Source organism: Bemisia tabaci, chromosome 2, assembly GCF_918797505.1.
Source record: "Bemisia tabaci chromosome 2, PGI_BMITA_v3".
NCBI lineage: Eukaryota > Metazoa > Arthropoda > Insecta > Hemiptera > Aleyrodidae > Bemisia > Bemisia tabaci.
In genome coordinates this window covers 39,210,267-39,233,333 of record NC_092794.1, presented here as the reverse complement: position 1 = coordinate 39,233,333, position 23,067 = coordinate 39,210,267, and the positions used below count along the sequence as shown (strand labels likewise).

At 40.0% G+C, this 23,067-nt stretch overlaps 1 protein-coding gene and 1 long non-coding RNA gene across 8 annotated transcripts in view; one reads left to right on the top strand and one right to left on the bottom strand.

Moving 5' to 3' along the window:
* LOC109041769 (cytosolic carboxypeptidase 2) overlaps positions 1 to 23,067 on the bottom strand; it is a 302,746-nt gene that overhangs the window by 104,341 nt on the left and 175,338 nt on the right. For 6 of the 7 annotated variants that reach the window (XM_072297299.1, XM_072297302.1, XM_072297298.1 and 3 more), the window contains one exon: positions 8,101 to 8,244. In XM_072297299.1, coding sequence (XP_072153400.1) covers positions 8,101 to 8,244 — 144 coding nt within the window. Of the gene's footprint in view, positions 1 to 2,129; positions 8,245 to 23,067 lie in introns of all 7 variants that reach the window. The other variant, XR_011899358.1, reaches the window with a different exon arrangement.
* Positions 14,387 to 17,069, top strand: LOC140224089 (uncharacterized). The gene is made up of 2 exons (XR_011899360.1): positions 14,387 to 16,659; positions 16,888 to 17,069. It is a non-coding gene; the product is annotated as an uncharacterized lncRNA (long non-coding RNA).

Here is a 23,067-nt window from a genome sequence, read left to right as displayed (position 1 = left end):
CCCACTCCAACACCTTCTTCGGCAACCTGGTATCAGCCATTCTCTGCACATGCCCATACCATACCAATTGCTTGGTCATGATATCGTGCACAATCGTCCCCTCAACGCCCATTATCTCTCGGACACGTTCATTCCTGACACGTTCTCTCCTCGAGATTCCAGCCGATCTTCGCCAGAAATCCATCTCGGTCGCCTTGAGCATTTCTTGGGTCCGCTTCTTCAACTGCCACACTTCACTGCCATAGGTGATAATAGGCTTGACAACCGAGTTATAAATTCTCTTCTTGTTGTCTTTGGAAATCCTTTGGTCCCAAAGGATCCCATTAAGCATGGCGATGGCTTTCCTTCCTAGAAGATTACGGTCCCGAATGGCCTGATCCAGCTTCCCATCCGAAGTCAGGTTCACCCCCAGGTACTTGTATTGTTCGCAACTTTCTATATGTTGACCATCCTCCAGGACTATGCTTTGCTGAGCACCTCCGACTGACATCTTTTTTGTCTTACGGACACTAACCTCGAGGCCCCATTTGCGGTACTCCTCCACCAACTTCCGGGTCATATACTCCGCGTCATCGTGATCTTGACTTATGACTACCTGGTCGTCAGCAAAGCATAGCGTGAACAGTGTTTCTTGGTCATTTAGAGGGACGCCCATGCCGGCACACTTTCTTTTCCATTCCTTCAGAACATGCTCTAGATATATCTTAAACAGCGTCGGTGACAGACAACATCCCTGCTTAAGCCCCTTGGTGACAATAAAACCGTCTGAAAGCCTTCCTTGGCACTTAATTCTAGCAAAAGCCCCCCGATAAAACTGCTTGACTGCCCCAATAAGTCCTTTACTAAAACCAGTTTCTTCTAGGACTTCCCAGAGTTTCACAAGAGGAATACTATCATAAGCCTTTTCGATATCCAAAAACACTAAATGAAGCTCCTGGCCAACAATTATCTTCTTTTCGGTTAACTGGGTAACACAGAACAGATGATCAGCGGTAGACCGACCAGCCCTAAAACCTGCTTGCTCCTCCGCCTCGAACGGGGTCCACTCCTCTTCGATCTTCGCTTTCAACACTTTTCCGTAAATTTTACTTATCGTTCCTGTCACCGCTAACCCTCTGTAGTTCCCACAGTCATCCTTCCTTCCTTTTTTATGCGACGCTGTTATCCAGGCCTCTTTCCATTCTTTCGGGATGTCATCACCGTCAATGCACTTCTGCAGCAAATCCCTGAGATGGTTAACCAACTTGCCAGTCCCACATTTAATTAACTCGGCTGGAATGTTTCCTGGCCCAGGAGCTCTTCCATTCATCAATTCCCTGATTGCTTTGACCACCTCCTCAACTCGAATTTCCATTGAGTGATCCTCGACTATATTTTCAGCATTCCCCGTTTGAAACTCTGGTCGTCCTTCCGTCAATAATTTATTAAAATGTTCGTCAAGCTGTGAGATTGTTATCGGAGACAACAATGTTAGTGGGTAAAATTGCTCCCTCCAAAATCCTTTAAGCGGTATCAATTTAGTGGTAAAGTTATCAACGACCCTCATTGAATCTCATCTGGTTCACTGAATTTCTGAGGGATAGACAGGGTGACAGGTTCTGTAAAAGTTAGGAAATTAAGCCCTCCTCACTGTGAAAATATGTCAGGTAGTTTTGCTGCGGAGCATTGAAATTCCTTCTCCCAGTAAAAAAATTGGACTTTTCAGTTTAAAGAGACTAAACACTTAAAATTAAGTCAAGTAAAAACTTGAAATTTTTGTGAAAAGAATTTTTATCTGAGACACCTAATGTCAAAAGAGGACATTCCAAAATCAGGGAAAAGTTAGTGACCACTACGCTTAAAATCCCAGAAAAGAATTTTCTGCGCATCGAAGTCATTAATTACACAATTTTCAGAAATTATGTTGAATTATTTATCAGCAGAGAAATGAAAAGACTGAAAGTCTTTGAGGATGAACTATGTGGATTGCGGTAAGTAGTTTCCCAGTTTGGCCATGGTATTGATATATTCGTTTCGTCATTAATCATTATCAATAAAAATATCCCTATCTACCATAAATGTTGGAAAACCAGTGTGCATGTAATCTGGTAATCCTTAATTAATCAACTGTAAGAAATCTACAGTTGAACCTGCTAAACTGCCTGATGAGTTGAAAAAAATGTTCACTTAGAGACAGATTCTTATGTCCTGGTTCATGCTTTCGTAAGTTGAGTTGCACTGTCAATTCCGTCGCATAGCTTTCAGCAGAAAATTTCTTCCTTGATATGACGTTTGATGATTCATCGTTGAGATAGCTTTGAACTGATTGATGATGAATGGAACTAAAAGTGCCATTAATCGATGAATCAGAGATCAAAGTAAGATGTGAAGCTATAAGAGCAGGGATCGTAACGGACAAAAGTGAACGTCTGTTCTACGTGTCTAAACTGAGACTTATCTGAGAAATTTAGCGACACCACACAGAGGTTTTCACTTCGTAATAAAGCTTAAAATTATTTATCACTGGAGGAGTTTCTTTAGTAAATTAGCATGCTTAAAGGTACATCCTGACGTGAGAGAAAAACAATGGTATTGGTACCTGAGCGTAAGTATGTATGTCCTTGAGTGTTAACGTAGAAAGACTCTTAATAAACATTAAACAAGGAAACAAAACTGGACGAAGGTACTGTAATACCTAATTTACTTTAAAACTGCTAAAAGAAGAACCAAAAGACAAACCTCACTTATCTTAAATGTATAAACACTTGGTATCGCTCAGAGCTCAGAAAAACCTTGAGCGAAATGGACTCATATCCGTAGAATTTGAGGAGTAAAAAGGCTGTAATGCCAGAAAAATGTGAGCTTCGCACTCTTGAATGGATTCAAGATCACATAATTTTAGTGAAGCGACTTTAAATCACTTGATTTGAACCAAAAATGAAGAGAGAACAATGAGAGAGTAGAATGGTGAGGTTTTGAGTTCTAAGATTGGATATTCAGAATTCACTTCACGATGAGGCGATAAACTTCTGCTCCAGGTTGTAAAATACGATGATAATGCTTGTCACAAACATTGTTGAAGTCGTAAATGGATTGAAATGATTGAAACCAAATGATTCCGTATTGTATCGATCGTTTTTGTTGCTCTGTGAAACAGGAACTAACCTAACATTCGTGGTTTGTTTTGTTGTTCCGCTGGTGAGATGCTGACTGCAGAGAGCACTAACATTGTCACTCTACCGTGTGTATGTGTTAGTAAATTCGGGTTTTACGATTTTTGGGACATAATCAAAGCTACAGCCTAAACGGTAAAAGTAAACCCCTACTCATATATAATTTTTAGAATCCTCATAACTTCAGGATGTTCCCTCGAAATAACCATAATTTCATTCCAGAATAGTGTAAGCGAGAAATTCAATGATAAACGTCAGCAGGTCGGGTCGCCCATTGCACCCGAAAAGCAGTTCAGACGCAATATTTTTCTTAGGATGCCTTGGTTATTAATGAAACTTAAACGCGCACTACACGGGAACATGACAATTCTTTTGATATAACATTATATAGGGCTCCGATGTCTCGTATTCTCCATAGCTTTGACAGAGCGTGAAAATGGTCAAAGTGGATACTTTTTGCTATTTTAGGCACATATGCGTAATTATCTCGTTTAATAAATCATCAACCTCCTTGAAACTCAACAGTCTGTTAGACGGGACCGAAACGCATCTTTAGACACCAAAATTTCTGAAATCCGTCGCTCCGTTGCTTTGAAAAGTTTATCGAACCGCAACTAAAAACCCAAATAAGCCAAGTTCGTGTAACTATGGTGTCGTTGCCTCGACCGGACTGTGCTGTGTTGCCAATTGTTGGAGGATAGGTTACTTGCCCGGTGGTGGCTACCGCCACTCATGATATATATATGAAAAGGGCCACAATGAGGTGTAGAACGGAAAAGTGGTGATATATACGGGCCACTAAGGCGGCCCACAATTGTACATCGAATATCCACTTTCATATTTAGAAAACAAATCCGTCGAAATGAATTCTCAATGCATTTCAGCTTCCCACACGTCTAAATGAACATTTTTAATTTGAAAAAAAGAGGGTACTTTAATTTTTTCCTTGTTAAACGTGCATTTGAAAAATGTGCCACAACTGTACGTCATTTTACCGACGGGCCTATATCATTAATATAAACTTCGAAGGATTCAAACTTTCAGCGATTCCACCTTTTTCTATTTCACTCGAGAGGTTGCCAGATTGTGCGATAAATGTGAAGATTTTACATGGATTTGACTTGAAAAAAGTGCTAAAAAAAGCAACTTATCTGGCAACAATAGAGTCTGGGAAGGACGAGAGGCTGCCTTCCTAGGAAAACCCATGATTTAGCCGGAAATGTCATTGAAACAATTAATTCCGTTGGAAGCATCAGTTGTATACTGGGGGAAAGCTACTTTAAAATAATAATTGTAAATGGACACAGATGCTAGGTACAGAAAGGGGAAAAGGAAAGGGAAAGGAAAGGAAATGAGGATATGATTACCAATATGCAATCAGAGAGAATAAAACAAAAACATCAGAGAAATTTATATGCGATGAAAGTATAAGGAAAAAACACGAGTGGGCTATTGCGATTCGGAACTCGAACTATACTATCGTTGAGTAGTTTTCAGATCTCTACGCCACCGATAATTTTCTTAAGAGGTAAAGATGAACTTTTGCTACTTCAGCAAGTCGAATCACGGAAGGAGATCCATGGATGGTCTTTTTCCACCACCCAATGGAATGGCGTCCCAGTCTAATGCGTTTTTGAAGAAATGATCGAAAAATGGCTCGCGGAGCGAGCCGAATGTCACTCGCGTAGCGAGTGATCGGGGGTCCATGGGGCGCAGCCCCTTGGCTGGCCGTGACGGACGCGCAAAGCGCGTCCAGAACGGCTAGTGTGTGTGTATATATATATATATATATAAACTTTGAAGGATTCAGACTTTCAGCGATTCCACCTTTTTCTATTTCACTGGAGAGGTTGCCAGATTGTGCGATAAATGTAAATATTTTACATGGATTTGAATTGGGAACAGTGCAGAAAAAGCAACTTACCTATCTGGCAACAATAGAGTCCAGGATGGACGAGAGGCTGCCTTCCTGGGAAAACTCATGATTTAGCTGGAAATGTCATTAAAACAATTGATTCCGTTTGAAGCATCAATTGTATACTAAGGGAAAGTTTTTTAAAATAATCATTGTAAATGGACACAGATGCTACAGAGAGGGCAAAAGGAAAGGGAAAGGAAACTATACTATCGTTGAGCAGTTTTTAGACCCCTACGCCACCGATAATCTTCTTAAGAGGTAAATATGAAATTTTGCTACTTCAGCAAGTCAAATCGCGGAAGGAGATTCATGGACTGTCAACCCGATGGGATGACGTCCCCGTCAAATGCGTTTTTGAAGAAATGATCGATCCCCATCATCGCTTCATCTCCACACATCTATTCATGTGCAAACGATGGCATGCTCCGGGAACAGGGTTCTGTGACGAAATCATATTTGCCTCCAGAGTCTCCAAAATGTATACATCTTAGTGGTCAAATGTCCAATCACTGAGAAAAATGGCTCGCGGGGCGAGGCGAATGTCACTCGTGTAGCGAGTGATCGGGGGTCCAGGGGGCGCAGCCCCTTGGCTGGCCGTGACGGACGCATGAAGCGCGTCCAGAACGGCTAGTACGTAAATATACGTGGATGCAAATACTTAAATAATGTACTATTTTTTAGAGCGAGCTGGCATCATGTGATACTTAAAAATGAATTTTACCATTTCTTTTCATCATTTTTAGTATTATCTATTTGTGTCTGTGCACAATGTCTTGAAAATTGGAGGTGTATTTGTAAACCCTGTATCAAAGTCAAATGAAAGCCCAAAACCACCTGAAAAATGGCCAAATTTTCCCAGAAAATCGTGATTTCTTACGGAACGGGCAACATCGGGCAGATGAACCGCTGATTTTCTGAAAGTACACATACCACTGAATAAATTCACGAGCACAAAAGTTCGGTGTTTGACGGTGCTTTTTTTTTTTGGCATTCCATGAAAGTGGAAAAAAGGGTTAAAAATGAGCAGTATTTCAAAATGCAATATTCGCCACAAAAAAAAGGATTTAAAAATTGGAAAAACCAAAAATAATTAGTGCTTACCAGTAGGAATGAAGCTGCCAGAAAGGATAGAATGGCACTGAAGCCTGTTGATCAGAATGCTCCTCATTGTTGTCATCTGCAATCGGCTTCTAATCAGGAGCTCAGGACTCGCTGAAAACGACCACCTGTGCGGGCACTAGGTATCGATAAAAATCGATACTATCGCTGACAATAGTGTTGCCAGATATACCACTTAACGTTCATCACATAATTTTTGGGAAATTTCGGCTTTCATTTTTAGGGGGGATATTTGTCACCAATCAACGCACTGTGCGCCGACTAGGGGCGAGAGAGGGTGCCAAAGGCGAGAGAGGGTGCCAAAGGCGAGAGAGGTTGCCAAAGGCGAGAGAGGGTGCCAAAGGCGAGAGAGGGTGCCAAAGGCAAGAGAGGGTGCCAAATGCAAGAACGGGTGCCAACTAGGGGCTAGAGAGGTTGCCAAAGGCAAGAACGGGTGCCAACTAGGGGCTAGATAGGGTGCCAACTAGGGGCTAGAGAGGGTGCCAACTAGGAGCGAGAGAGGATGCCAACTAGAGGCGAGAGAGGTATATACATGAACAATGAAAAAGACATGAAAACAAAAATGATGAGTGGAGCCCCAAATGGAAGGGAAAATAATAGAGTTCAAATCATATGATCAAGCATCAAGATGCGGTGTAGAGAGACGGAGAGACGGAGAGACGGAGTGGAGGAAGATGAGCTGGGCGGAGAAAGGAGAGGTAAAAAGTCAGAAGAAATGTCAGCTGAGAGAGCAGGCGCACAGGTGCCGTTTATATTCGCACAGTCACAATCACAAGTCAATATTAGGCCTTGTCTCGACGGGCCGTTTCACGAGATTTGTCCGAGGGAAAAATCCCACTTACGAAGTTGGGAAACTTATTGAGTTAATCAATATTTTTCCCAGTACCAAGTATGGTCCTTTTACCCTTAGGACCCACTGAAAGAAGAAGTAGAAGTGTAAATATATATTGTTGCGATATTTTGTTGATTACTACATTGTTCATGTCCGTTTCTGCATAGACTCAACAAGCGTCGTCGCTCCAAAAAGCTGTTTACAAAAATGGTCACATCTCGCGAACAAAAAATTTCCAAGCGAGGTATAATACATCGATGGATGCTGAGTCAAACGAGCTATCGATTAGACAACTTAAAATTCAAATCGAAAGGAGGCCTTTTTTTGATAATTGCGGATTTGTAAAAATTGGCGAATTTAAAAGTCGAACAATTGGCAACGATGCATGTTAAAATTAATACGACATTAAAACCATTGAGATATTTTTAACTTGTGCGTTTTTTAAAACATTTTCGTCCAAACCGTAACTTCGTAGCTCAATTTTTATGTCACTTACGGAATTTTCCTATTTCCAGCTTGGCAACGCTGTATAGCGCGTGGGAAAAATTTTCGGTGAACTTGCCAATGCCGGAAAAAGGCGTGTCTCGTGATAGGAAACATTATATCCAACTCCGGGCAAAATCCATGAGAGGGGCAAAATCGCCGATTTTGAATAAAACTCTTTCAAGGATTGTATTTAGAGGATAATTTTACGAGGAAACCAATGCAACCTCTTCTAGCGCCTCAAATTTTTGTATAAGCGGAGTTATAGGCGTTTAAAGTTTCCATTTGTCTGATCTCTTCTATCGACTCGATCCACTGTGTGCCGCGGGAAGACGCTCTTTAGGTTCCGTGCCTTAATACTGGTCGCTCTCCGAATTGCCCTCCGTTATTTTACCTCATTTTAATATTATTGATGGCCGGATTGACGGATAAAAACAGCGCAATGGTAGCAGCTTGTGGCAATTTTGACGGACGTATGTATAAGGGAAGTTTTACTTCATATACAACATTTGTGACTATTAGTTGATACCTACTGTGTATTCACAACGGTATAAATGTAGTAAAATAGTCAAAGTTAAAAAAAGAGCATCACATACGAGTCATTCCGGAAGTAACTGATGTTATCTCCGCATCTTCTCCAACCTATCTGATTCAAGGCTGCATCTTTTGTTGAGTACAACAACGGCTTCATACCAAAAGAATATAGGCTATCGCCTTTTGACAGATTAACGATGGAAAATCTGAGAACATTCATAGTACAAAGCCAGAAAGGCAAAATTGTATAGTAATGTTGTGAAGATTCAACTGAGTATTCTTCAAAGTCAGCGAACATTGTCAAGCAATGTGTGGAGGTAGTAGCACTATGTATATATGGGTTTGTGTTGGTAGCCGAGTGCTAGAAATAATGCAAAAAAATGTTTTAAAAAAAAACACTTACATTTTATTAATAAAGTACCGAAGCTTTTCGAGGCGGACGCCTCATCGTCAGGGTAACAACAAAATTAATATCACAAAGGCCGTTGCCATACTTAAAATTCAAACTAGGTAACAAGTGATAACAAGCTATTATATCAGTCTTACTAATCAAAACAAAGTCAAGTAGTATCAAGTTAGTATCTGTTTTTCATCATAGATGGCAGCACATTTTAGGTACAGGGGGTTAGTTGCCAGGTCTACTTCTTTTTGTACATTTAATAATTCTTCCCCTCTTTTTACTGCCTTAGTTATTTCATATTTCTCTAGGATGCTAAGCATTTTACTGTCCCTGTTTTTGTGTAGAATTTTAATTTATTTTATCTGATATTTTTCTGTTTTGATGTGCTTAAATACGTTCGAGGATGGAAGAGTCAAGTGTTCATTAACTCTACAGTTGATTGAGCGCTCGGTTTTTCCAATATATATTTTCTTGCATGAATTACAATCTAAACGGTAAACGCCAGTTATTTTCTTACTATTATCACTATTGCTTTTACCTTTTTTGATTTTGTTGGTGACCTTCCTTATATTGTCTAGTACGCTGTTATTAGTCTTAAAAGCTGTTTTGTACTCAGTTTTTTTGAAACAATTGCTAATTTTTTAGCTAACAGGGCCAAAATAATCGATTTTTACATATTTGTCGTTATTTTTGGGTTTTTTAGCCTCATTGCTGTTGGCATCAGAGTGCTGTTTTTTATGTCTCTTTAAAATTTTGTTAACAATATATTTGGGGAATCCATTAATTTTAGCAATATTCTGGATAATTCCAATTTCCTCTTGTCTATGTTTGTGGCTAAGAGGAATGGAAAACACTCTATGTGCCATTGCATGAATTGCAGCGTGTTTATGGCTGTTAGGGTTATTAGAATGGAATGGAATTATACTATTAGTGGCTGTAGGTTTACGAAATATTTTGAATTGGATGAGGTTATCCTTGTCGACAATTACAGTAAGATCTAAGAAATTAATTTGGTTATTACTCATATGTTCTATGGTGAATTGAATGTGTTTTGAGAGGCTGTTTAGGTATTTTAAGAATTGGTTTATGATCCGGTCAGTCCCAACAAAAACAAAAAAGGTGTCATCAACATATCTGTAATATTTTTTGATGTTTTTAAAGAAAGGATTTTTGTCATTCATAATGTTCATTTCTTCAAAATTATTTAAGAACACTGAAGAATGACGATTCAAAAAATGATGAAAAAACAACAGTAGACCTAAAGGTTGAAAGAAAGTGAATTGTACCGAGGGACCAATTGAAGAAATGATAGGAAAGAAAGAAAAGATGGAATAGGATATGAGGTATTGAAGCGAGACAAGTGAAGAGCCGCAGCGACCCCCCAATTTGCCTTTGCTCGGAAAATGAGAGTGAGAAGAGAAAGATTTGAGGTGACTGCAAAATTGATTTAATGATCTGGAAGAGATCCTGCTTGGAGTTTTTATTTTTACCAAACTCAGAGTGAATCGGCTACTATCCTTGGATAGGAAACCTGAAGAGTTACCAGGTGTATAGTACACCGGCTTCTGCAGTGAGCAGGAAAACCAGAAGGGTTTGAATATTGAGAGCTATGTGCGATTGCACCTATTATTATTCCAGATTCCGAAGAATCGGCTTCTCCAAATTGGAGGTGGTATACAAACTGTATGAGTCCGAAATAGAGATGACTGGAAGGTGAATAATTTTGAATGCTTGAAATGATGAATTTGCTTCGTTCTGTGTAATGATGACCGCTAATGCTTGACCTTGGTGCCAATATAACGGGAAACTGAACTTCGGTCTTGATCCAAAAAACGCCAGTTTCTTGCTGAGCTCCTTAGGATATTTCTTCAGCTGCTTGCTTGGCTTGATTTGACTTGATCCTTGTTGAGAGCTTGAGAGTGAGGTGCTTCTTGGTCGACTGCTGCATTCAGAGTGAATTAATTAGCGACTTGCGGGTATATTTATATGCAGATTTCCTTTGTGTGCGAATGCGGGAAACCAACTCGCTTGTGATTGGTCGGTTGGCGAAGCAAGAATGAATTGGGCGGGAAAGCTGCCGCTGACCGCTGAATTTGTATTGCGCGGGCTCAGTTGTGGCGAAGTTCAAATCTCGTGCGCCGCGGTGACTTGTGATTGGCTGCGGCGGGTACTGCGATTGCGCGCTGACTCGTCATTGGCGGCGGCGCTTGCGTGCTGCTGAACAAAGGATCTCATTACTGCGCGGTTGAAAGTTGACGTCTAGTGCAGAGTTGTTCGCCCGATCACCAAGGTTAAGCTACATTGATCGTAATGCTTGAAATGGAGACCGTTTGGGAACATTGCAATTTTACATCATTTTACACGTTTTAATTTTGTGAATTGGTCTGATATGAGTTGAGAATGCTGAGAAATTGATTTCTAGAATTTATTATAATTATTATTATTTTTTATAAAGGGGAAATCAGACATACTCCCCCCGTTGAACGAGCACGCGTTCAACAGACAAGTGTTTCAAAAAATTTGTTATTGTAGAAGCTCATATTTGGTGGCCCTGAAAAGGGCCGTTTTAAGTGATGGTTAAGCTTGAAGCTTAGTCGAACAATCGGCGATGATGTCGAGCGGAGCGTTTGCGATTGCGCAGTTGGGTGCCTGTAGGTTTCTCTCCGTATTTTTCTTTGCTCTTGTTTACTTGATACCGTCTTTTCCTTTGATCGACTTTATTATTTCCAGTGTTATCGTAGTAGAACACTGTCGGCGAAGAGAAGGGTATGAAGTTTGGTATGCGATCCGGGAAAATCGCTCTGATCCACGGCAAGGAATAAAATGATTCCCGTTGCTTGGAGATGGTGTTCGTGACCTGGGCGGAGTGCATGGTTCTGTTGATCGTTCAATTGGTGAAGGCATGGTGAATAATGTGACAGGTTTCTTGACTTTCAGCTGCTTTCCTTTTGGCTCACGGCGGATTTTGGAAGGCGCTGTGATTTTTTTGGCTGTGACCTTTTTTCTCGGTGGAGCTGCTTTCCATTCTTTGTTTTTGACAACAGATGCCGGTAGGTGGTCGTGAGGGTCAGCGGATCGTCTCTTGGATTGCTGTGCCGGTTTTAATGGAATCGGCTCTATTAGCTGAGCCAGCCTTGTTGGTCGTGTTTGAGTTCTTGTGGTGAAATTGTCAGGTAGCTCCTTGGCGGGGTCAAAGTTCAATAGCGTTGACAAAATATCCATCGTGCTCCAGATACTTGACTTGACTTCTCGAAAGGTTGCAGGTGAATAAAATTTTAATTCGCGACGTCCTGCTTTTATAGGGAAAAAATTTTGCGCGCGCAAAATTTTGGCGGGACAAATGATTACTGAAGTTGAATTTCGCGCGCAATCCCTTTTGGCGAGAAGACGCCCTATTGGTCCTTGTCTGAACTTATGGGGAGGCGGCAAAGCTTGGAAACTGGGCGCCGTAAAGTCCCCGTGGTGGTCTTGACATCGACGACGCGTGTGACGTCATCAGGGCCTTGAAAGCACTTGGTGACTCGTCCTAATCTCCATTGCTAAGGAGGTAAATTATTGTCTTGAATAATGACGAGATCATCAATTTTTATTGGATCAGTTTCTTGAGTCCATTTTGATCGCTGCCTCAGACAGTTGATGTACTCATTTTTCCAAGTTTGCCAAAAATGTTGACTGGCTTTGTTTATCAAGCCCCATCTATCCACACGATTAGAAGGAGTTTCTGTAAGATTTTCTTCGGGTAAGGCGTTGAGTGGGCGACCAACAAGAAAATGACCTGGGGTCAAGGCGTCCATATCTGATGGATCTGTTGATAGAGGGCAGAGCGGCCTAGAGTTCATTATTGCCTCCACTCGAGTCACGAGTGTAGTCATCTCCTCGAAGGTGAAAATTTGAGTACCCATGATTCTTTTGAGATGATGTTTTGCGGATTTTATCCCTGCTTCATGTAGTCCACCAAAATTTGGCGCGGAAGCGGGCTGAAAATGCCAATTGATTTCCTTTTTGCATAGATTTTCCGCAATGCTTGTTTCATTAGTTTTTAAGAATGCATATAGCTCTTTTAAAGAGTTATTCATTCCTACGAAGTTGGTACCGTTATCAGAGAACATATTTTTGCATAATCCTCGGCGAGAGACAAATCGAGCTAATGCGCCTTCAAAGGCCTTTGTAGTCAATTCGCTTACAAATTCCAGGTGTACTGCTTTAGTAGCCATACAAATAAATAAGGCTAAATACCCCTTCGTTTGCCTTGCATTTCTGAGCTCGTTTACTTTGACTTGGAATGGTCCGCCGTAGTCACACGCTGTATTGAGAAACGGATATGCTGCCTGAACCCTCCATTTTGGTAAATCGCCCATAAGTGGCTGCGTGAATTTTGGTCTGACTTTAAAGCACTGGATGCACTTTTGAAGTTTAGATCTGACTACAGCACGCCCATTAATTATCCAAAATCGCTGATTGATTGCTGCTAAAGTTGAGCTGGGACCGCCGTGAAGTGTCATATCATGATAATAGTCGATTACCAGTCGAGTGAAATGATGATTTTTGGGCAATAAAATGGGAAATTTGAAGTCGTAGCTCATGTCTGAGTGCATGAGTCTACCACCGACTCGCAATAATCCCTGTTCATCTAAAAAGGGACGAAGTTTGCATAAGGAGGCCGGGCTCTCTTTTTTCTCGCTCAGTGTTCTGATCTCTGTTTTAAATTCTTTGCCTTGAATAATTTTTATCCACCAGTGCCGGGCCTCTTGGAGCTCCGTGCTGGAAATCTGTCCAGTTCTTTTCTTGGTAGGATGCCGGGCATTATGGCTAAATCTCAACATCCATGCGGTGGTTCTGAGCAGAGGAACAAATTCTGAAAAAGATTTTAAGAAAGTTTCCTCCCATGATTCTTGTTTGTTTTGTACCAGCGTGACGATGTCCGGTAGTTTGTCGATGATTTCTGCTTTGCTTTCTGGGTCAAATGGACTCAACTTCGGCCATTTCTCTTCTGGCTCTTGCAACCATTTTGGTCCATGCCACCATAAACTGTTGTCGGCCAATCTATCTGGCATGCAGCCTCGGCTGGCCAGATCGCTCGGATTATCCTCAGACTTGACATGCCCCCAATGTTGAGGTGTTAATACTTCTAAAATTCGAGTAACTCGAGTGGCGACGAATACTTTGAGCCGGTAGGGAGGAGTTTGGAGCCATGATAAGACGACTGTGGAGTCTGAATAGGCGAACACCTTCCTGATTGGATGAGCCATTGAACATATGTAGTGAGCAGCATCTAGTAGCTCTGTTAATAGCGCCGCCCCCTGCAACTCCAGCCTGGGGATGCTCATCGGTTTGAGCGGTGCCACCTTAGTTTTCGCCATTAAAAGGCTGGTTTTGACCTCACCGGAGCTGCTTTCGACCCTCAGATACACATTGCCGCTGTATCCTAATTTACTGGCGTCGCTAAAACCGACAAGATCAAATTTTACTCCATCGATCAGAGACACATGACGCGGAATACGGATCTCGGAAATTTTGATGAGTTCTTCGGTGTACTTTTTCCACTGTGCTTGAAGCTCGAGGGGCACCGCTTCGTCCCAATCTATGCCTAATAACCACAGTTGTTGAAGGAATTGCTTGCCTTTTAGCATAATTGGTGATATCAGGCCAAGTGGGTCAAAGATTTGGGCGACAACTGAGGCAATACCTCTTTTTGTGTACACCGGTGTGATTTTCTCAACCTTGAATGAGAATATATTGCTGTTTGGCTGCCATTGTAATCCGAGAAGCGATTCGGAACTGTCTGCATCTGAAAATTCTACTGGAGTTTTGAGATTGGACTCCGGCAAGTCCTCCAATATTTCTGGGTCATTGCTTGACCACTTTTTCAGCTCCATGTTGCATTCACCGGCGCATTCGATTATTTCATCTCTTGCGTGTTTTGTCTCTTGAATACCCGAGAAAAAATGGATCGTTCAAGCTCATTCAGGATCGTTCGATTTTCAATGATCCTGAATGAGTTTGAATGATTCTTCAATGAGCATCAATGATCCCGAATGAGCTTGAATGCGCTGACTCGTTGGATCATTCAACTTGAATGATCCGGATCGTTCAACTTGAACGATCCGGATCTTTGACCCAATGCGCTTGAATGCGCTGGCCCATTGGATCATTCAACTTGAATGTGCCAACTTATTGGATCGTTCAATTTGAATGTGCCGACTTGTAGGATCGTTCAACTTGTATGATCAGGATCATTCAATTTGAATGATTCAATTAATCGGCTTATTCAAACTCATTGGGCCAATGATCAGGCTTATCGTAGCTGAATCATTAAGAGCATTAAAATTGAACGGCCCAACATGCTAGCTCATTCAAGCTTATTAGGTCAACGATCCAGATTATTAAAGTTGAATAAGCCACTACTATGCCAGCGTCTGATTGGGTCACTTGGATAATTTTTACCTCCCACTATTCTACATTAATATAATTGCTTTGTAACTTTAATAAATACTCAATCGGGTCAAACTCTGGGACCTACCACAATGATATGATCACTTCAGCAGATTCGGATATTCAAGTATCGGTCTGATGAGAATCTATTATAAAGAAATTGTAAGAAGTATAGACGCAAATGCACATGGGTAGCCATTTTCACTTCGCAGTTTTTCTTCGACAGAAATGAAGGAATAAGGGAAAAGTTCAAAAACACTGACTCGCCAGAAATTTCATCCAATTCCTCTTGAAGTAAGCTCATCATCCGCTCTATTAGAGTAACAGTGTGAATGTACCTTCAATAAAAGTAGTTTGAAGGTGAAAATATTTTTGCTACAAACTATCTCCCACATGCTGTCAAGAATTCAAACCACAAAACAGTCATGATGGGAGAGGCTCGTAGCTTTGCCGCCGAGTTGCAAAGCTGCTCTGCCGTGCTAAGAAAGAACGCCATATTAGCCTTCAGACGTTGCTAAGTTTCCTCCGATAAAAACCAAATTTACTGGGAAAATTGCGAATATTACTTTCCAAAATTTTTAGACAATTTTGTACGCAATTTAATCTAAAATATCTGAACTTTTCTAGAAAAATAAATACATGAATATTTTCAAAAATACATGTTTTATCAAGGGAAATTTGGCAACTCTCGGATGTTCATCCGGCGTTCTTCCTCAGCACGGCAGTGCTGTAGGGATACTTTCCATCGACAACTGAAGAATTTAACTAGAAAGAAACATATAAAAATAACAGCATAACCAAAAAAGATGTTGAATTGAAGAATAAACCGCGCGTTTAGAATTGCATGAGCGATGTCGCTGTTACTCTGATTTAAAAGAAAGATACCAGCAAAAATTACATTGGGATACAGGGGTATAAAATTGGCTTTGTCTCTGAAATAATTAATTTACCTTAGATTGTGCTTTGAAGTGATACAAAGCAGTAGGTAATTACAAATTTGTGCTCGAGTGTTTGTTCAAATGAAGTGTCATCGATGGAGAAAATTTTATTGAAGTAAAATTGTGTCCTCGGACCATAAAGCAGTGCATTTGATGACTGGAGCACAACTCACAGGTATAAGGTAACATCATACTGATAACTTGTTAAACGGTCAAGGGAAAAAACAATAAATAGAATTTAAAGCGACATAGAAGAGAAATTACAGAACAGAGGATTTCAATTTTCGAGGAAAGTAGAGCCTCTCTCTCACTAGCTTTTCTGAAAATTCTTAAGATTAGCCTTATGACAGTAAAAAAAATGAGCCTTACATGATAATATAAAAAAAAAGAGACGGGGAATTGACATAATCATAGCAATCCTTAAGACAGGAGGATGGGAAAATATTTCAGCAATGTGGCAACGCCGTTACTTCCCCGCCTCCCACCACTCGTTTGCTGCGTGAAGAAAACAAAAGAAGATGACCGTTGAGCCAAGGAAGATGGAAATTCCACCCCCGAACCTGTAACGGCCGAGGGGTCGCGGTATTCGCCACTTGGTCTGATCAGTCTTGCTGCCTGCGTATCATTAGCGTGTCGCCGCTCAGATTTTTCGTCTGTGTTGCTTTAAATTCTATGTATTTATTGTTTTTTCGCTGGACTGTTTAACAAGTTATCAGTATAAACTTACCTTATACCTGTGAGTTGTGCTCCAGCCATCAAATGCACTGCTTTGTGTTCCGAGGACACAATTTTACTTCAATATTTTCTCCATCGATAACGCTTCATTTGAACAAACACGCAAGCACAAAATTGTAAGTACTATTGCCTTATTTCACTTCAAAGCACAATCTAAGGTAAATTAATTATTTCAGAGACAAAGCCAATTTTATACCCCTGTATCCCAATGTAATTTTTGCTTGTTTCTTTCTTTTAAATCAGAGTAAAACAGCGACATCGCTTCTGCAATTCTAAACGCGCGGTTAATTCTTCAATTCAACATTTTTCTGGTTATGCTGTTAATTTAATATGTTCCATTTTAGTTAAATTTTTCAGTTGTCGATGGAAAGAATCCCCGCAGCAGCTCTGCAACTCGGCGGCAAAGCTACGAGCCTCTCCCACAATGACTGTTGTGTGGTTTGAATTCTTGACAGCGTGTGGGAGATGGTTTGTAGCAAAAATTTTCACCTTCAAACTACTTTTATTATAGTACCTACATTCACACTGTTGCTGTAATAGGGCAGAGGATGACCTTACTTCAGGAGGAATTGGATAAACTTCTGGTGAGTCTGTGTTTTTTTAACTTTTCCTATCATCATATGTTTTTTTGGTTTTTTCCCCTTCATTTTTCTGTTGAAAAAAAACTGCAAAGTGAGAATGGATATCCATATACTTTTGCTTCTATACTATTTACAATCTTTTTATAATAGATTCTCATCAGACCGAGACCTTGACTCATTGGAAATCAACGATCAGGAGAATTCAAGCTGGCTGGGATTCAACGATCAGGATCATTCAAGCTGGTTGGGATTCAACGATCAGGATCATTCAAGCTCGTTGAAATTCAACGATCAGGATCATTCAAGCTCGTTGAAATTCAACGATCAGGATCATTCAAGCTCGTTGAAATCCAATGATCCGGATCATTCAAGCTCGTTGAAATCCAATGATCCGGATCATTCAAGCTCGTTGAAATCCAATGATCCGGATCATTCAAGCTCGTTGAAATCCAATGATCCGGATCATTCAAGCTCGTTGAAATCCAATGATCCGGATCATTCAAGCTCGTTGAAATCCAATGATCCGGATCATTCAAGCTCGTTGAAATCCAATGATCCGGATCATTCAAGCTCATTCGGGCGCATTGAAATTCAATGATCAAGTGAACGATCTGGATCATTCAAATTTGAATGAGCTGACGAAAAACTCATTCAAATTGAATGATCCGGATCGTTCATTTTTCAATGAGCTTGAATGATCCATTTTTTCTCGGGTAGAATCTGCTCCGGCCAAAATGTCATCGACGAAAACCTTTTTTGTGGGAATTTCTTTGGCTACGGGATATTTTTCGCCAGTATTTTCGCCGTGCTGGCGCATGGTGCGCAGACATACATAAGGAGAGGATGTTACTCCATATGTAACTGTTTGCAGTTCATATTCTTTGATGGGCTGAGATGGATCTTCGCGCCATAATATTCGCTGATATGGCCGATCCTCTTGATTAACTAAAATCTGACGATACATTTTGCAAACGTCTGCTGTGAAAACATACCGCGGAAATCTGAATAGAGTTAACACTTGAATTATGTCTGTCTGTAGTTTTTCTCCCTTCAGAACCACATCATTTAATGCTTTGCCAGACGTAGTTTTCATTGAAGCATCAAAAACCACCCGCATTTTTGAGCTTGTGCTGGTTTGTTTCCATATCCAATGGTGGGGGATATAATATTTGCCCTGACCTATCGAATCATTATCTACTTGTTTCATATGCCCGAGCTCCTCATATTCCTTCATGAAGTCTTTGTACGCGTTTCTGAAGTCTGGGTTTCCATTTAATCGATGCTCTAATTTGATCAGTCGATTTTTTGCAAGATGATAAGAATCCCCAAGATTCATCTTTTTTTCGGTGAGAAGCATAGGGACTGAATATCTACCATCGCTGTCTATTGAGTGTTTTTCCGTGAAAAGTTCTTCAGCTAAGAGGTCATTCGGACTTTTCACTGGCCTTGACGGGGGCTCCTCTATCTCCCAATGTCGTCGAAGGCAAGTTTCAATTGATTCTGAATTGATGGACAGCAAAGCAGTGATTGGTGCTGATTCTGAGGTTGTCACTGCTGCTATGCGTGTTGCGTCATGCGGGGCGCTAAATTTGCCCGTCATGACCCATCCATAAATGCTGCTCAGCGCTATTGGCCAATTTTCATCGAGAATGATTTTTCTGCCATCATAAATATGAGGGTACAGGTCGGCTCCAATTAGTAGATCTACCGGGCCTGGTTTCATCCACTCTGGATCTGCCAAAGTCAATGTCCTGAGAGGTTTGCTCATTGTGTTGGGAAGACTTATATTTGGAAGATCGGTGGTGATTTTTGTCATTATTGTTGCTGTTGATGTGAATACTGGCTGCGATTCAATGCGAGACTTGATCTCACATTCTACAGTACCATGAATATCATTGACTGCCTGGTTGCCTAACCCTGAAATTGGAGGCGCTTCCTTGTGGATTTTTAGACCCAACTTGTGTGCACAGCGCTTAGTTATAAATGTAGACATAGCAGCACTGTCGATGAGTCCTCTGACAGGTTGATAACCACCAAATGAATCTTTGACTAGAACTAGAGCAGTTCCTAGAATGCATGCGTATTCCTTTGGTTTTGAGTTGGAAACCATAGCTGTCTTGGGAGGTTTTGATGAATCTTGATTTGACGTGTCTTCTAAGTGTAGAAGTGAATTATGCCTTTTATGGCATGCTTTGCAGGTGTATTGGTTCTTACAAACCGAACTGGAGTGATTGAATTTCATGCAGTTGAAACACAGGTTTTTCTCTTTGACGAATGATCGGCGTTCAGGGATTGATTTAGCTAAAAATGATTCGCAAAAATAAATGGGATGGTCTTGAGTGCAGCATGGACATTTTTGTTGAGACGAACTCTGTTTCGGCTTAACTGAGGCCGTGAGTGTCTGCTTTGATGGTGGTTGCTTGTGTTTCGGCTTAGTTGACTTGGCTGCCGAACCATCTAATTGAAGGCACTCTTTTTCGAGGAAATCCACTAGGCTATCGATGGTGGGATATTTCGTTTCCGTGCCTCGAAAATCGTCAAACCGTTTTCGAAAGTAATTATTTAACTTTTGTACCATGACTGCAGTGAGCATTGAAGAGTACTCGGACAGTTTGTGATCGAGGCCCTCCAATGCCTGGGTGTGCTCCCTGTATTTTGTCAGAAGTGAAGGAATTTGCTGGACATCCTTCACTTCTGGCAAGTCAAGCAACCCGTTGAAGTGATGAAAAATATGCCTTCTTTCACATTGAAAGCGCTGACATAATATTTCCCAAGCCACATCATAATTTGAGTCGGTGATGTCTAACCCTTTTACCAAGTCCAGTGCCTCGCCCTTCAATGACGTGAGAAGGTACTGGAATTTTTTAACTTTCGCTAACTCATTTACATTATGGACAGAGACCATGAATAAATTATAAAAACTTCTCCAATCCTCTAATTTTCCAGTGAATTGAGGTAATTCAAGTTTTGGAAGTCTAACATTTGAGGATGAATGACTTTTAACATGAGTGCTATGATTATTGGATACCTCAAATTTCGATGTTTTAGGAGTGAGCGAAAGAAAACGGACTTCGGCTGCAAGTATTGTCTCGTCAAATTCTACCTGCGCCTGTTCGATGTCTATTTTGGAATTAATAGGTAAATCAGAATTGAGACCTATTAATTCTGCTTGAATTAGATCGAATTTATCCTGGAACCCTGACAATCGATCAAACAAAGGTTTAAATTGCTCAGAATTTTCATCTGAAAGCTCATCATTGAATGTTTTTTCTATGGCCTTAACCCTAGAAAAAACTATATCTCGTTTTTTCTGAAGTGAGTCTGCTAATTTTTCACTTTCATTTACCTCAGGAGAATGAAGATTTCGTCGTTTCACCATTGTGAATTATTTCAGGACTGTAAATATGCTAGTTATAATCCGGCCCGAGGGACCAAAAATGAAGAATGACGATTCAAAAAATGATGAAAAAACAACAGTAGACCTAAAGGTTGAAAGAAAGTGAATTGTACCGAGGGACCAATTGAAGAAATGATAGGAAAGAAAGAAAAGATGGAATAGGATATGAGGTATTGAAGCGAGACAAGTGAAGAGCCGCAGCGACCCCCCAATTTGCCTTTGCTCGGAAAATGAGAGTGAGAAGAGAAAGATTTGAGGTGACTGCAAAATTGATTTAATGATCTGGAAGAGATCCTGCTTGGAGTTTTTATTTTTACCGAACTCAGAGTGAATCGGCTACTATCCTTGGATAGGAAACCTGAAGAGTTACCAGGTGTATAGTACACCGGCTTCTGCAGTGAGCAGGAAAACCAGAAGGGTTTGAATATTGAGAGCTATGTGCGATTGCACTTATTATTATTCCAGGCCCATGGCAACACCATTTTCTGCTTGGAAAGTTCTACCCTTATAAGTGAAATAGTTTTGATTGAGGATTTCTCTTGTCATCCCAACAAGTTCTTCCCTTTCATGATCATTGATTTTTCCAGATTCTTGGATTTTTTGGTCTAAAATTTGAATAGCTTCATCAGTGGGAATGTTAGCATATAGATTAACTATGTCTAATGAAAACACTCTCTGTCCTTTTTCGACTTTGAATTTATGCATCTTTTTTGCAAAATGTGCACTGTTTTTAACACTATAACTATTATTTAAGTCTAATACATTTGTTATTATTTTGCTCAGATGTTTTGATAGTTTATATGCAGGTGAATTTATTGTGTTTACTAAAGGTCGAATAGGGTACCCATTTTTATGTAGTTTAATAATGGGTTCGAAGTTTGGAGCTTTAGCGGATTTCAAACTACTGCTATTACGTGCGGGTATGGTGTATTTTAGGCATTTTTTCACATCTGGGTTAATGATATGCTTGGAATTATCAATCATATCATTAATGCACTTTGCATAATTTTTGGTGGGATCCTTATTCAATTCAATAATATTGTTGTCATCTATGAAGTTAATGACTTTTTCGTTAAGCTTTTCACTTTCAATTAACACAATTGCACTGCTTTTGTCGACATTTACTATCTCAAGATTATTATCTACAATTTTCTGGCCTATACTTTTGACAGTTTTGTTAATAGACTTTTGTTCTTGACTAGATTTTATAGAATTATTGCTTTGTATATTTTTGGTCAGAATTGTATCACATTCATTAATAATCATATTTCTAACTCTACTTTGGTCATTAGTGTTTATACAATTCATAGATTTCTCAGTATTTAATAAGAGATTAATATTATCTATTTGTTGAGGTAAATTAATTTTATGAGCATTCGTCAGTAATCTAGATTCTTCAGTCGTTATTTTGACTGCAGAAAAATTAACAAAACTAGGGGCAAACTTATGTTTACTTTTCCATCCTCTGAATTCCTTGTGTTGTTCGTTCATCAGTCGATTGATCTTTTTTCTAATCTTCTCTCTCCTCTTATCGATGAGTATCTTGACCTTGTTACGTACCAAGTTGATAATCCCGTCACTGGTTTGTTGATTGAAAACGGATTCGTCCTGGAGCGTGCTATTGATTCCTTTAATTTCCACTATAATTTTCTTCAATTTGATGAAGATTTGGTTGATCTCCGTTGTGAGCCAAAACCGTTCAGCGTTTTTGACTGTTTTCTTCCTCAGTTTTTAGTCCTCAAAATTGAGAAAACAATGGCAAATATCCATTTCAACAAACAATGCAGGAGACATAACCTCATTCCGAAATACATCAAAATTTCAACGAGAAGCAAATCCACAGCTGCGAAGAAAACAGTCAAAAACGCTGAACGGTTTTGGCTCACAACGGAGATCAACCAACTCTTCATCAAATTGAAGAAAATTATAGTGGAAATTAAAGGAATCAATAGCACGCTCCAGGACGAATCCGTTTTCAATCAACAAACCAGTGACGGGATTATCAACTTGGTACGTAACAAGGTCAAGATACTCATCGATAAGAGGAGAGAGAAGATTAGAAAAAAGATCAATCGACTGATGAACGAACAACACAAGGAATTCAGAGGATGGAAAAGTAAACATAAGTTTGCCCCTAGTTTTGTTAATTTTTCTGCAGTCAAAATAACGACTGAAGAATCTAGATTACTTACGAATGCTCATAAAATTAATTTACCTCAACAAATAGATAATATCAATCTCTTATTAAATACTGAGAAATCTATGAATTGTATAAACACTAATGACCAAAGTAGAGTTAGAAATATGATTATTAATGAATGTGATACAATTCTGACCAAAAATATACAAAGCAATAATTCTATAAAATCTAGTCAAGAACAAAAGTCTATTAACAAAACTGTCAAAAGTATAGGCCAGAAAATTGTAGATAATAATCTTGAGATAGTAAATGTCGACAAAAGCAGTGCAATTGTGTTAATTGAAAGTGAAAAGCTTAACGAAAAAGTCATTAACTTCATAGATGACAACAATATTATTGAATTGAA